Below are 15,917 nucleotides of genomic sequence, written 5' to 3' on the forward strand. Positions count from 1 at the left end.
GAATTGTTTGCACCTTTGGACTTCGGGTATTGTTGCTCTCTGTTCATGTGAGAAGGACCAGAGAAGTAAGTGGGTGAAGGAATAAGCCCCCTAACAGTCGCAGTTGGAGCGGAGACCAGAAGGGACCACCACAGACCACACCCTATTACCGGGGGCCGCCCAAAGCCCCACCTACCTCCCAAAGAACCCTCCAGACCCCTTATCGTCCCGCCACCCCGTTCTCCAGCAACCCTCCTCGCCCCAGTGACCCGTCAGCTGGACGATGTTTTAAATGTAACGAGCTGGGGCATGTAAAGGCCAACTGCCCCAAGAACCCCAACAGATTACAGTTCATTGCACCGGAATCACACCAGAGGTCCACAGGCCCAGATACCTCCCAGATACCCTTGGAGCGGAGGGAAACTGAGTGTGGGCGGGAAGAAGGTCACCGCGTGGAGGGACACCGGAGCACAAGTGTCAGCTATCCATGCTTCCTTAGTGGACCCCAGTTTAATCAACCCAGAGATCCAAGTGACGATTCAACCCTTCAAGTCCAACTCTTTCAATTTGCCTACAGCCAAGTTGCCTGTCCAGTACAAGGGCTGGTCAGGAATGTGGACTTTTGCAGTCTATGATGATTATCCCATCCCTATGCTGTTGGGGGAAGACTTGGCCAATCATGTGAAGCAGGCCAAGAGGGTGGGAATGGTCACCCGCAGCCAGGCTAAACAAGCCGTGAGGCCTAGCTCTGTTCCGGAAACTTCTATCAGGACCCAGTCAGAGGTGATGAACCTGGACCCCAGGCCAATGTCTGCAACAGCAGTAGTGGATCCAGTCCCAGAGACCCAGATGGAACCAGTCCCAGAACCGGAACCAGCCGAACAACCAACACCAGCACTGAACCACCCGTGCCAGCACTGAATCCAATACTTGCAACCTCAACACCAGAGGGCCCCACTGAACCTGAACTGGCAGCAGCCGATAACCCTACACAAGAGGCTCAGCCGGAGCCTGAATCCCAACATAGTGCACCAGCGGAGAGCGGTTCACAGTCAACAGAAACAGCTCCATCCTCTATATCGCTTCCAGAGGGACCAAGCCTAGGTCCACAATCCAATGAGGAACTGATGTCTCCAGCATCAAGGGAACAGTTCCAGACCGAACAGGAAGCAGATGAAAGCCTCCAGAGAGCTTGGACGGCGGCACGGAGCAACCCACCGCCTCTCAGCTCTTCTAATCGATCCAGGTTTGTTGTAGAAAGAGGACTTTTATACAAGGAAACTCTTTCTGGTGGACACCAGGAAGACTGGCATCCTCAGAGACAGTTGGTAGTTCCAACTAAATACCGGGCCAAGCTCTTGAGCTTAGCCCACGATCACCCTAGTGGCCATGCTGGGGTGAACAGGACCAAAGACCGTTTGCGGGGGTCATTCCACTGGGAGGGAATGGGCAAGGATGTTTCTACCTATGTCCAGTCTTGTGAGGTGTGCCAAAGAGTGGGAAAACCCCAAGACCAGGTCAAAGCCCCTCTCCAGCCACTCCCCATCATTGAAGTTCCATTTCAGCAAGTAGCTGTGGATATTCTGGGTCCTTTTCCAAGAAAGACACCCAGAGGAAAGCTGTACATACTGACTTTCATGGATTTTGCTATCCGATGGCCGGAAGCAGTAGCTCTAAGCAACACCAGGGCTAAAAGTGTGTGCTAGGCACTAGCAGACATTTTTGCCAGGGTAGGTTGGCCCTCCGACATCCTCACAGATGCAGGGACTAATTTCCTGGCAGGAACTATGAAAAACCTTTGGGAAGCTCATGGGGTAAATCACTTGGTTGCCACTCCTTACCATCATCAAACAAATGGCATGGTGGAGAAGTTTAATGGAACTTTGGGGGCCATGATACGTAAATTCGTAAATGAGCACTCCAATGATTGGGACCTAGTGTTGCAGCAGTTGCTCTTTGCCTACAGAGCTGTACCACATCCCAGTTTAGGGTTTTCCCCATTTGAACTTGTATATGGCCGTGAGGTTAAGGGGCCATTGCAGTTGGTGAAGCAGCAATGGGAGGGATTTACACCTTCTCCAGGAACTAATATTCTGGACTTTGTAACCAACCTACAAAACACCCTCCGAACCTCTTTAGCCCTTGCTAAAGAAAAAACTTACAGGATGCTCAAAAACAGCAAAAAGCCTGGTATGATAAACATGCCAGAGAGCGTTCCTTCAAAATAGGGGACCAGGTCATGGTCTTAAAGGCGCTCCAGGCCCACAAAATGGAAGCATCGTGGGAAGGGTCATTCACGGTCCAGGAGCGCCTGGGAGCTGTTAATTATCTCATAGCATTCCCCACCTCCAACCGAAAGCCTAAGGTGTACCATATTAATTCTCTAAAGCCCTTTTATTCCAGAGAATTAAAGGTTTGTCAGCCCAGTTTACAGCCCAGGGAGGAGATGACGCTGAGTGGCCTGAAGGTGTTTACTACGAAGGGAAATGTGCTGGTGGTGTGGAGGAGGTGAACCTCTCCATGACCCTTGGGCGTATGCAGCGACAGCAGATCCAGGAGCTGTGCACTAGCTACGCGCCAACGTTCTCAGCCACCCCAGGCCTGACTGAACGGGCATACCACTCCATTGACACAGGTAATGCTCACCCAGTTAGGGTCCAACCTTACCGGGTGTCTCCTCAAGCTAAAACTGCTATAGAACGGGAGATCCAGGATATGTTACAGATGGGTGTAATCCACCCCTCTGAAACTGCATGGGCATCTCCAGTGGTTCTAGTTCCCAAACCAGATGGGGAAATACGTTTTTGCGTGGACTACCGTAAGCTAAATGCTGTAACTCGCCCAGACAACTATCCAATGCCACGCACAGATGAACTATTAGAGAAACTGGGACGGGCCCAGTTCATCTCTACCTTGGACTTAACCAAGGGGTACTGGCAGGTACCGCTAGATGAATCTGCCAAGGAAAGGTCAGCCTTCATCACACATCTCGGGCTGTATGAATTTAATGTACTCCCTTTCGGGCTGCGAAATGCACCCGCCACTTTCCAAAGACTTGTAGATGGTCTCCTAGCGGGATTAGGAGAATATGCAGTCGCCTACCTTGACGACGTGGCCATATTTTCGGATTCCTGGGCAGACCACCTGGAACATCTACAAAAAGTCCTTGAGCTCATAAGGGAGGCAGGACTAACTGTTAAGGCTAAGAAGTGTCAAATAGGCCTAAACAGAGTGACTTACCTTGGACACCAGGTGGGTCAAGGAACTATCAGCCCCCTACAGGCCAAAGTGGATGCTATCCAAAAGTGGCCTGTCCCAAAGTCAAAGAAACAGGTTCAATCCTTCTTAGGCTTGGCTGGTTATTACAGACGATTTGTACCGCACTACAGCCAAATCGCTGCCCCACTGACAGACCTAACCAAAAAGAAACAGCCAAATGCTGTTCAGTGGACCGGAAAGTGTCAGAAGGCCTTTAACAAGCTTAAAGTGACACTCATGTCTGACCCTGTACTAAGGGCCCCAGACTTTGACAAACCGTTCCTGGTAACCACAGATGCGTCCGAGCGTGTTGTGGGAGCAGTTTTAATGCAGAAAGGACCTGATCAAGAATTCCACCCTGTAGTGTTTCTCAGCAAAAAACTGTCTGAGAGGGAAAGCAACTGGTCAGTCACTGAAAAAGAATGTTACGCCATTGTCTACGCTCTGGAAAAGCTACGCCCATATGTTTGGGGACGGCGTTTCCACCTGCAAACCGACCATGCTGCACTGAAGTGGCTTCACACCGTCAAGGAAACTAACAAAAAACTTCTTCGGTGGAGTTTAGCTCTCCAAGATTTTGATTTCGACATCCAACAGATCTCAGGAGCTTCTAACAAAGTGGCTGATGCACTCTCCCGTGAAAGTTTCCCAGAATCAACTGGTTAAAATCGTCCTTAAGATGTGGAAAATATTGTTAGTCTTTATGTACTTGGTAGTATATTTAGAGATGCATGTGTCTTATTAACTCTGTTTTTCCTAGAGCTCCAGGAAGAAATCCCAGCCAGTGTTTCACCCTAGCTGAGATTTGGGGGGCGTGTCATAAATATAAAGGGAAGGGTAAACCCCTTTGAAATCCCTCCTGGCCAGGGGAAAGCTCCTCTCACCTGTAAAGGGTTAAGAAGCTAAAGGTAACCTCGCTGGCACCTGACCAAAATGACCAATGAGGAGACAAGATACTTTCAAAAGCTGGGAGGAGGGAGAGAAACAAAGGGTCTGTGTCTGTCTATATGCTGGTCTTTACCGGGGATAGACCAGGAATGGAGTCTTAGAACTTTTAGTAAGTAATCTAGCTAGGTATGTGTTAGATTATGATTTCTTTAAATGGCTGAGAAAAGAATTGTGCTGAATAGAATAACTATTTCTGTCTGTGTATCTTTTTTGTAACTTAAGGTTTTGCCTAGAGGGTTTCTCTATGTTTTTGAATCTAATTACCCTGTAAGATATCTACCATCCTGATTTTACAGGGGGGATTTCTTTATTTCTATTTACTTCTATTTTTTATTAAAAGTCTTCTTGTAAAAAAACTGAATGCTTTTTCATTGTTCTCAGATCCAAGGGTTTGGGTCTGTGGTCACCTATGAAAATTGGTGAGGCTTTTTACCAAACCTTGTCCAGGAAGTGGGGTGCAAGGTTTTGGGAAGTATTTTGGGGGGAAGGACGCGTCCAAACAGCTCTTCCCCAGTAACCAGTATTAGTTTGGTGGTGGTAGCGGCCAATCCAAAGACAAAGGGTGGAATATTTTGTACCTTGGGGAAGTTTTGACCTAAGCTGGTAAAGATAAGCTTAGGAGGTTTTTCATGCAGGTCCCCACATCTGTACCCTAGAGTTCAGAGTGGGGGGGGAACCTTGACATAGTGGCATAGTGGTGGGATTAACCTGAAATCATTTTGAGATCCAGTTGAGATTTTTTGAACTAGAAATACAGATTTTAAAAAGGATTTTTTTTTTCCTTTGGAAAGGAAATCCAGAAAGCAGCTGAAACTGAAAGCAGATTGTTTTTTCTCTGCTTTGTGGCCAAGCAGAGACAAAAGGGGATTATCTTGTGAATTGCAGGTTTTCTTTGCCTGGAGGCAGGGTACTTAACTCCTGCAGGGAAATTCACAGTCTTCCAACCCAGAGGTTTTTTTTTTCCTTTTCTTCCTAAAAGTAAATAGGGGGTGTGTGTTCTACCCATTTGCTTTTTCTTTGGGCTGGGTAAGCAGGTTTCCAAGTAGTTGGAAGTTTTTTGCTTTAATTTGGGCCCAGAGCAGAGACAAGGGAATTGTCTTTTTCTGTAGGCTGACAGCTCACGAAAGCTCATGCTCAAATGAATTGGTTAGTCTCTAAGGTGCCACAAGTACTCCTTTTCTTTTTGCGAATACAGACTAACACGGCTGTTACTCCGAAACCTGCAGCTAACTCAGTCGTCTTCACCTTCATTTTCCTGTTTGTTCATAATCTGGAAAAGGGAAAAAGCAGGAAAGCTTGTTTTTAGGTCCCAATTTGGAATGAATTAGTCCAAAGGAAGAAAATATTCTTTCTACTCCGGCAGAAGAAGCTACTGCTGTTAAAAGTGAGATTATCAATTCAACAGTCTCTGAATCCAAGTGCTTAAGTGACTTCCACCATTTCACTGGTGTGACTTTCTTTAAAACATCATCAGCAAACATATTTCTTGAATGGTTCTTATTCCCAAACTGGATCTCTTTTACGGCCTGCTGCCATTATAGGTTTCCCCTTCTAGTGAGAGAATGGTATGGTAGATCTCAAATCTATGAATGTTACACTCAGAAAGACCTCAAGACTACTGGAATATGCTGCTCAAACAGTTTCAGTTTTGTTTCTACTGCCTGTCCCTCCCTTCTCACATTTATCTCCAGACTTCTTCTCCTTGTCCAGATCTATTCCACCCCCAACAAACTTCTATTCATTGAACTTTTGGAAACTTTGCACTTTTAGAGAGAGGTTAGGGATTGACTCTGTGTACACAAATTTGCAGAGGGACAATAGGGTTCAGGTCTGTTTCTTCTCACCTCTCTATATTATCCATTTAAAAACATTTTTGCTGTTAACAAGCATGTTATCTCTGGAAACACAAATCCACAGTTTGAGAACTGCAAAAGTCAGCATCTCTGATGGTATCTTCTAGCCTGAGCACTGAGTCCCATTGGGTAGATAGAAAGATTAACCTAAATAATCTACACAGAAGCCCCTGGAACCGCATAAAATTCGGTCCCTAATCCATGAACTACAGGAACTCATTTACAAATCTTTTCTTAAACATTACATGAATATATTGTCTCATACTATAGATTTAGAATTTATAATCCCTATTCCATGATAAATATCTTTGAGCTATAATGCATCTTAATTAAAACTGTCTTGAGATAGGTTTTTTCCTCAAAAAAGCATTTTATCAAAAAAATCCATTTTGGGGGAGCGTTGTTTTTTAAAACCATTGATTTTTGTCAACCCTGGATGTGTTTATTATGGGGAGGAAAACAAATGGGAGTGGGTGGTAGGGGAGAGAAGTTGTGGGGGGGCTCTGAGGGGGAGAAACTGAGGATTGGAGGAGGAGGGGAGAAGACAGGACGGGTTGCAAATTAGGAAGGGTAGCAGAAAAAGGTGTGGGGGGGTTGAAGTAAGGCACATTAGTCATGAATTCTCCCCTTCCGTGTGTGTGTATGCTGCAATCTAGGGGAGCCTTACACCTTTGTGGACCCTGAAATCAACTATACAACCACCATTATCCCCATTGTATTGTAAGAAAATGTACAGGACGGGGAGAAGCACTGAGGAATCACATAGCAACCTTGTGGCATCGTGGAAAAAACACTGGACTGGGACTATCCCCAGCTCTGCCACTGGCCTGCTGGCTGACCTTGGGCAAGTCTGAAGTTCTGAGACCCTGAAGGCGGTGAGAGGCAGACCAGCGGAAAGCCTCTGGGCAAAGATCAAAGAGGGAAAAACAGGGGTGATGTCATGGTAGACATCTACCATTGACCACCCAATCAGGAGAAGGAGTGGAGGAGGCTGTGATGGGTTCGGTCACAGAGACCCCCTTGGGACTGTCACCTGATGTGCTGAAAGTACCTCTGAGCCAGTTTTCTTTGCCAGCGTGGGACTTTAGAACCTTGTCTTTTTGGGCCAGACACACTAGCTTGCTGCAACGCAGACCCAGGGTCTTAACCATGCCCCCAAAGATGAAGACTAAACTGAAAATTGCTCAGCAAGTACTCCTGTCTCTAACACCCAGACATCCAGTTCCCAGTGGGATCCAAACCCCAAATAAATCCCTTTTACTCTGTATAAAGCTTATACAGGGTAAATTCATAAATTGTTCGCCCTCTATAACACTGATAGAGTGATATGCCCAGCTGTTTGCTCCCCCAGGTATTAATCACTTACTCTGGGTTCATTAATAAACAAAAATGATTGTATTAAGTATAACAAGTAGGATTTAAGTGGTTTCAAGTAATAACAGACATAACAAAGTAAGTTACCAAGCAAAATAAAACAAAACTGGGGGGGAAGGATAGCTCAGTGGTTTGAGCATTGGCTTGCTAAACCAAGGGTTGTGAGTTCAATCCTTGAGGGGGCCATTTAGGGATCTCGGGCAAAAATTGGGGATTGGCCCTGCTTTGAGCAGGCAGTTGGACTAGATGACCTTCTGAGGTCCCTTCCAACCCTGATAATCTATTATTCTATGAAAACACACAAGTCTAAGCCTAATACATTAAGAAACTGAATATAGGTAAATCTCACCCTTAGAGATGTTCCAATAGGCTTCTTTCACAGACTAGACTCCTTTCTAGTCTGTGCCCAATCCTTTCCCCTGGTAGAATCCTTGTTAGTTCCAGCTCAGGTGGTAACTAGGGGATTTCTCATGACTGGCAGTCACTTTTGTTCTATTCCACCCCCTTTTATATCTTTGGCACAAGGCGGGAATCCTTTGTCTCTCTCTGGATTCCCACCCTTCCTTCTAAATGGAAAAGCACCAGGTAAAAGATGGATTCCAGTATTATGTGACATATTCACATGTCCTGCAAGTGCTCCTCCATTCTTTTAGGCCTGGCCCGCACATATATGGTGGAGGCTTGCAGGTAAACAGAACCATCTACAGTCAATTGTCCTAGTTAATGGGAGCCATCAAAATTCCAAGCCACCATTAATGGCCCACACTTTGCATAATTACAATAGGACTTCAGAGTTATACTTCATATTTTTAGTTTTAGAAACAAGAAGTATACATACATACAAATAGGATGAAACTCAGTAGATTATAAGCTTTGTAATGATACTTTACAAGAGACCTTTTGCATAAAGCACATTCCAGTTACATTGTAGTCACACTCATTAGCATATTTCCATAAAATATATGGAGTGCAACGTCACAGAGACATTTCTACAACAAACAGAAATATTCAAGACACAAGACCTGACAGTAACAGGGGAGTTTATCTACCCAGACATCTGTTGGAAAAGTAATAAGGCAAAACACTAAATGTTCAATCAGTTCTTGGAATGTGTTGGGGAAAACTTTTTGTTCCATAAAAGTAGAGAAAGTAACCAGGAGGACCGACATCTGAGACTAGATTCTGACCAAGAGGGAGGAATTGTTAGTGAATCTGAAGGTGGAAGGCAGCTTGGGTGAAAGTGACCAAGAAATGATAGCTTTCATGATTCTAAGGAAAGGAAGGCGTGAAAGAACAGAAAAAGGAAAATGGACTTTAAAAAAAAAAAAACAAACACAACAGACTTTAACAAACAGAGTGAACTGGTAGATAAGGTGCCATGGGAAGAAAATCTTAGGGGAAAAGGAAGTCAGGAGACCTGACAATTTCTTAATATTAAAGACATAACTGCAAACTATCCTGATGTGAAGGAAAAACAGAAAGAACCGTAAGAGACCAATATGGCTCCACAGGAGCTCTTTTAAGGACTGAAAATCAAAAAGGAATCGTACAGAAAGTGGAAATATGAAGCACTTGCTAAGGATGAGCACAAAACCACAGCACCAGCATGTAGGGACTAAATCAGAGAGGCTAAAGCACAATACGAGTTACACCCAGCAAGGGACATAAAAAAGACAATATGAAGAAGTTCTCTAAATACATTAGAGAGTAAGAGAAAGCTGAAGTAAAGTACAGGTCCTCTACTTAGTGCAAAGAAGAGCTAATAAGGGATGATATGAAGAAGGCTGAGGTGTTTAATGCCTATTTTGCTTTAATCTTTACTAAACAGGTTAACGCTGACCAAATACTCAACACGATTAATATTAACAATGAGGGGGAAGGAATGGAAGCCTCACAGAAATTACTAAGTATACTGTCCCCAAAGATACAGTACACACACTAGCCTGTAGCCTTGTATTTGACATTCCTGCATGTACCCCACAATTGGACAGCACTGGAGTCAGTCATTTTGTACGTTCAACCACTGCCAGCTGAATCCCAAATATCACAAAGCTAACAATAGTTTTACAACCCTGAGAGGCAAGGCCAAATAGCTACATGCTTGCAGTTTTTCTAATCAAAATGGAAGAATAAAATAAAAGTGTACTGTAAAAATAGAAAAAAATGTTTGGGCAACCAACCTTGGTTTTAAATGCCTCTAGCACATAAGTTATAACTAGAAATATTTTGCTAATAAAAAATAATGCATTGTTATTGGCTGTTGCTGCAGAAATTATTAGCCTATTAGAGGCTATTATGGGCTGTGTGCTTTATCCAAAGAAAATTTATAAAAAAAAAAATTAGAAAGTGTGCTTTGGAGCTGTGATAAATGAAGAGCTCTGCCCTGTCTGCCTCTCCCCAGGAGAACAGACAGACAGACAGACAAAAGGGGAGTCTTTTTTCAATTTTAAAAAGTTCTAACCTTCCCATTGGCTCTTTTGTTAATTAGAGAAGAGCTACTTAGAGAATGCAACAGTTTGTTGGGGAGGTGGTGGAATCTCCTTCCTTAGATATTTTTAAGGTCAGGCTTGACAAAGCCCTGGCTGGGATGATTTAGTTGGGGATTGGTCCTGCTTTGAGCAGGGGGTTGGACTAGATGATCTCCTGAGGTCCCTTCCAACCCTGATATTCTATGAGACTTGTTTCAGTTCCTAAATGCCAGAGTCTTTACTTTAGCAAACTATGATTTTTGCCTCAACATCATTCTCACATCAAGCTACCAGCATCTCCAAGCCTTCTGGCAGGAGGATCCAACGTTCACAGAATTGGAGGGTGCTGTCCCCTTCGCCTGCTAAATGATGGGTAACTAAGGAGTTCTCTCCCCTTCTTTGTATACTCTAGTAAACTTTTGAAATGTGTTAGTCTGAAATGCCTCCCCAGATAGAGTCAAATAGCAAAGGAGGTGAAATTTTACTGGTGACTTCCCATTCCCCTCTTAAACAATGAGGAGCCCCGTGGCACCTTAAAGACTAACAGATTTATTTGGGCATAAGCTTTCATGGGTAAAAACCCCACTTCATATGTAAAGTAATTTCCATGGTCTCTGGCATCAGCTTGTTCAGTTTACATTGGAGACACAGGCAAAACAACACCCCTTTGTCTAGGACAAACTTGCTTATCAAATCTGTCCCCAAAATATATTTTAGAAACATATTTCCATCATACAAACATAACTCTACTCACATTCTGTATCTACCTCACACAATAATATCCATAACCAGCATGTCTCTATTTTTTATGTCTTACCCAATACACTGTTATTGTATACAGTATTATTGTATTATCAGTTCTTTCAACTGCTTATTCTTTGGGTTTCAGACCCCTGTTCTCCCCTTGGGGTGTCTGGACCCTGATTGTCACACAAAGATACTTAAGGATCTAGCTGAAGCACTGGTGGAACTGTTAGCAATTATCTTTGAGAACTCACTGAGGACAGGTGAAGTCCTTGAGGACTGTAGAAGGGCAAGTACCTATCTATGAAGGCTGGAATAAAGATGACCCTGTCAGTTTAACTTCAATACCCAAAAGATACTGGAAAAATTATTAAACAATCAATTTGTAAGCACCTACAGTATAATGGGATTATGAGGAAAAGCCAGCACGTATTTGTCAAAAACAAATCATGCCATACCAACCTAATGTCCTTCTTTGACAGGGCTACTGGCCTTATGGATAGGGCTGAAGTAGTAAACGGGAGATATCTTGATTTTAGTTAGGCTTTTGATATAGTGGCACATGGCATTCTCATAAACAAATTAGAGAAATGTGATCTAGATGAAGTTACTCTAAGGTGGGTGCACAACTGGTTAAAAAACACATACTCAAACAGGAGTCACCAGTGTTTTGCTGTCAAACTAGGAATGTGTATCTAGTGGGGTGCCATGGGGGTCAGTCCTGGGTTTGGTACTATTCAATATTTTCATTAATGACTTGGATAATTGAATGGAGAAGAAGCTTATAAAATTTGCTGGGAGGGATCGAAAGCACTTGGAGGACAGGATTAGAATTCAATATGACCTTGACAAGTTGCAGAGCAGGTTTGAAAACAAGATGAAATTAAATAAAGAAAAGGGCAAAGTACTACACTTAGGAAGGAAAATTCAAATGCACGACTTCAAAAAGGGGCATAACTGTACTGCTGAAATATATCTGGAGTAACTGTAGATCACAAATTGAATATGATTCAACAGTTGATGCAATTTTGAAAATGCTAGTATCATTCTGGTGTGTATTAACAGGAGCGTCATATGTAAGACACCGGAGGTAACTGTCCTGCTCTACGGGGCACTGGTGAGGCCTCAGCTGGAGTTCTGTGTCCAATTCTGGGTGCCACACTTTAGAAAAGATACAGACAAATTTGGAGACGGTCCAGAAAACCTGACCTATGAGGAGAAGTTAAAAAAAAACTTGGCATGTTTAGTCTTCAGAAAAGAAGACTTGGGGGGACATGATATCAGTTTTCAAATATACTAAGTGCTGTTACACAGAGAACCAGGGTGATTTTTTCTTCCTGTCCACTGAAGGTAGGACAAAAAGTAATGGTCTCAACCTGCAGCAAGGGAGATTTATGTTAGATATCAGGAGAAGCATCCTAACTGGAAGGGTAGTTTCGGTTCGTTCTAGAACAGGCTGCCAAGGGAGGTTGTAGAATCCACATCACTAGAGGTTTTTAAGAACAGGATGGATAAACTTCTGGCTAGATTGAACTGGTCCTGGCCCAGTGCAGGGGGCTGAACTTGATAACCTCTCCAGGTCTCTTCCAGCCCCACATTTCTATGATTCTTTGAAGATACTTCACTGCTCTCTGCCTCAGTTTCCCATCTGTGAAATGTGGATAATGATGTAAGTACTTTGAGAGCTACTCATGAAAAGCTCTATATAAAAACTAGGTCTTTAGATTATTCGTCGCAGTAGTCTATCAGCTGCAAACCTAGGTGAGAACTACAACTGTTTAAATATCATTGACTCCTACCAACAAACATTTCTCTTTCAGTTTAAAAAACTAGGAAATTAAATGGCAACAATCTTTGTTAATGCAGAGTTAAGGTTGCCTGTTGATAGCACATGCGCTTCCAGAACTTTGGATTCAGCAAAACTCAAATTTCTGAGCACCAGGAAACACAGAATTCAGACAAACACCCATTCAGTGTTAACTCTGCCATCTTCAAGCAATGCCTCACAACACCCATAACACACACTCGCACTCTGCCTGTTCATTGTAATAGACAGGCACTACCTGCACTTTCCCTATGTTCAAACACTGAGCCTGCCCCCCGAGAGCATTCCACACTTGCAAAATATAACAAGCGCCCTTTTACCACCCATTGACACATCAACACAAGATATCACCTAAACATATACTTTCCCCCACCCATCATTAAATCCACACCCAGCTCTCATGTCCCAACTCACTACTGACAGTGCCCATGGCAAGATGAACCCTGTGCCCTGCTCCTGACACAGCCTACACAAATGATGCTAACTGCAATCTCAAGGGCCATATGCACATCTTTCCTTTGATAACACACATGCGAGCACTCAAGCCCAATTCTCCTCATATCACATTCACAGCTCTCTGATGTTCCTCAAACTAATCCCCAGATCTCCTCATATTACATATGTAATATGTAAACTGCTCCAATTCCATCAAGAAAGTTTTAAAATAATAAAGCCTGGCCCCTACATAGCACTATGTATTTAAGTGCCTGAAAGCACTTTACAAACACAAGTGAAGTTAAGCCTCACAGCCACTCTCTGAGGTAGGAAATTAACTGTTGTTTCACAAATGGGGAAACTGAGGCACAAGGCATTATTGAATACAGAACCAGAACTGGAAATAAAACCCCTGTTTCCCGGTGTCTGGTTCTGTGCTCTGACCACTAGACCCTTCCCCTTACAGATGTATCTGAGTAGGGAGGAGAGTGCTCAGCAGTGGAGAACATGCATCCCTAGTGGAGGATAAGGGAAATCAGAGCTCTGCTGGGACCCTATCCTTATATCAGGAGAAAGGTAAATAGAACTGTCCCCATTTACTGGAGACACTTGAAAGAGAGAGGAATATGAGAGAGATAATGGGGTTTCCCACTATCTCTTCTTGGCTCCCCCGGGTCATGGAAGAGTGGAGCCATCCTTTGTAGCAGACAGGAATCCTTTGGAGCAACTTTTAAAAATGCAAAGTTTTCTGGGATGTGGGTTTACATTAGGGATATGTGGATGTGAGAGAAAAGAGACTGAGGGGCTCAGCTAGTGGTTCATCAGTTTGAATTCTTACCTGAGCACAATATGCTGATATCATTAGCATGGGAGCATGTGTCGTTAGGACAGGACATTCTGGGACATTTCTGAAGGAGAGACTCATTCCCCATGCACTGAAACTCTTCCTTCCAGATCAGATCATGTCCTTCTCCGAAGTGAGCTGCTCCCAAGGTGGCTACAGCCTGTCCACACCCTAATTCATTGCAGATAACAGAAGCGGTGTTGAAATCCAAGTGTGAATCACAGACTGTCTCCCACATTTTTCCATGTTTGACTTCAACACGTCCTGAGCAGGCAGTGTCCCCTCCAACCAGCCGGACCTCAATACGACCTAGAGAGTCAACGCATCCATCAGTGAGTGTTGGTTATACTGACATCCCATAACCTTCCCCAGGCCTTCCTGGGGATGAAATGAAGGGAACCTTCTTCTCTCAACTGTAAAGACATTGTTAAATAAGCAGGAGCCCTTTACTCCATATGCCAGTTCCTGTTGTTACCTGTCACCTCTGTGTTCTTGGGGAACCAGGGTGCAGTACTCAGCCTGTCTGACTCATGAAAGACCTTCTCCTGCAGCCTCTGCTTGAACCAAAACCGATCAGAAGAAATGATGGGGGATCTCTGCTCCAGATGTTGATGAACCCACGCCTGCATACACCCAGCTCAGAAATTATCAGACCAATTCTAATAATAAATCCGTTCTTGGTATCCAAAATACTGAAGCTCCCTAATTGCATTGTGAGCTCCCTCCAAGGAACACCGCCCACAGCCAGGAATCAGCAGTTCCTATTGTCTAGCCTGAACACAACAACTTTGGTATATTCCCTTGAGCCATCAGTTTACCCATAAACAAATCTAGTGTACTCCCTTGAATCATTGTTGTTTCCCTATAAACCCCCCTACCCACGCTGAAGTCAGTGATGAAGATGTTGGATACAGGCATCAGAACAGTTTCACTGGGACGTCATCTTCTCCTGACTGATCGTGCTGGGGGCTCTGCCTGTCTCCAGCAATCCGGACCCTCAGTTACCACCATCACTTGGGAACCCCAATCAATTCAAGCTTCATGGATTGGTAAGAACCCAGCTCTCTCTCTCTCGGGATAGCCTTCTGACCCTGACTTGTGTGATCAGTTACAGTTTTCTAAACGTGACTTTTACAATCAAATTTAAGTTAGATTTAATATTATCACTGGTTTGTTTGGCTCCCCTATGGTTATTTCCTGGCAATAAATAATGTTCATGGTTAAGCTGGTTGCTTCGCTCTCTCTCTCTTCCTCTTCTCCCACTCCTCACCCCCCACATTGGTGGTTTTTTGGCTTCCTCATTCACTCTGCAGCAACACTCCTCTGACCTAAGCTAAAGATCCCTGCAGCACCCAAAAATCCTGTGGGGTTTGCTCATCAAGTGAGTTACTACCAGAACAATTGTAACATGAAAGTGGGGATAGGGATGTGCTGAACCTGGGACATATGAGGCTGGCAGCTTGGAAGTGCTGCTTGACCCAGCCTGCTGAGTCCAGGGGCATATAAGGGCGGGAGATTGAAAGTGCTTCTCAACCCAGCCTGCTCGGGCATACTCTATTCCAGTGCGGTGCCCATGGCATAGGAGGGTGACAGCTTGGAGGTGCTGCTCGACCCAGTCTCCTGTGTCCAGGGACATATAAGGGGTCAGCTTCGGAGTGCTGATTAACCTGGTCCTCTCAGACACGCTCTGTTAATGTGTGTGTTCATCTGGTTCTGGGGCTGGAGGAACCCAGCCCTAGGGAACCTAGGTCCTGCAGGAAAGCTCCATTGGGAGGGGACTTGCAGAAGGGAGAAGTAGAGTTCCGTATACGATCACAAGTGACACAAGCAGTACATTGGAGAATTACAGAACCTCCCCCGGGCCTGCCCACCGAGGGCTCCTCTCCACCCCATGTCCCCACCCACCAGCTTCTCTCTGTCTCCTGGCTGGACCGCAGTGCACCTCCAGCTCCAGGCAGTCTTTGCTTCTCACCACCTGTGGGGCCCCACATAGCTCCCTGGAGCTGAGCTGCCTGGGACTGGTGCAGAAGCCTGGCCAGTCTCTGCCAGCTGGAGGGGGGACAGTGTGGGGGGCTTGGCAGAGTCCTGAGGGAGCCCGGCCAGGGCAGGCCCTGCCCTGGCTGATCGCACCACTCCCAAGGGGCCAGAGTGATTCCCCACCCCGGCACCAGCTCTGGCTGCACTGGTGG

At 44.8% G+C, this 15,917-nt stretch overlaps 1 protein-coding gene across 2 annotated transcripts in view; it reads right to left on the reverse strand.

The window, feature by feature from the left end:
- Window positions 1–13,847, reverse strand: part of LOC140898872 (antigen WC1.1-like) — a 52,883-nt gene extending 39,036 nt beyond the window's left edge. For both annotated transcript variants that reach the window (XM_073313408.1, XM_073313404.1), the window contains exon 1: window positions 13,723–13,847. In XM_073313408.1, the coding sequence (XP_073169509.1) occupies window positions 13,723–13,816 (94 nt within the window). In that variant the 5' untranslated portion in view covers window positions 13,817–13,847. The remainder of the gene's footprint in view (window positions 1–13,722) is intronic.
- Between the last annotated feature and the right edge of the window lie 2,070 nt (window positions 13,848–15,917).

This window comes from Lepidochelys kempii, chromosome 1 (genome assembly GCF_965140265.1).
Source record: "Lepidochelys kempii isolate rLepKem1 chromosome 1, rLepKem1.hap2, whole genome shotgun sequence".
Taxonomy (NCBI): Eukaryota; Metazoa; Chordata; order Testudines; family Cheloniidae; genus Lepidochelys; species Lepidochelys kempii.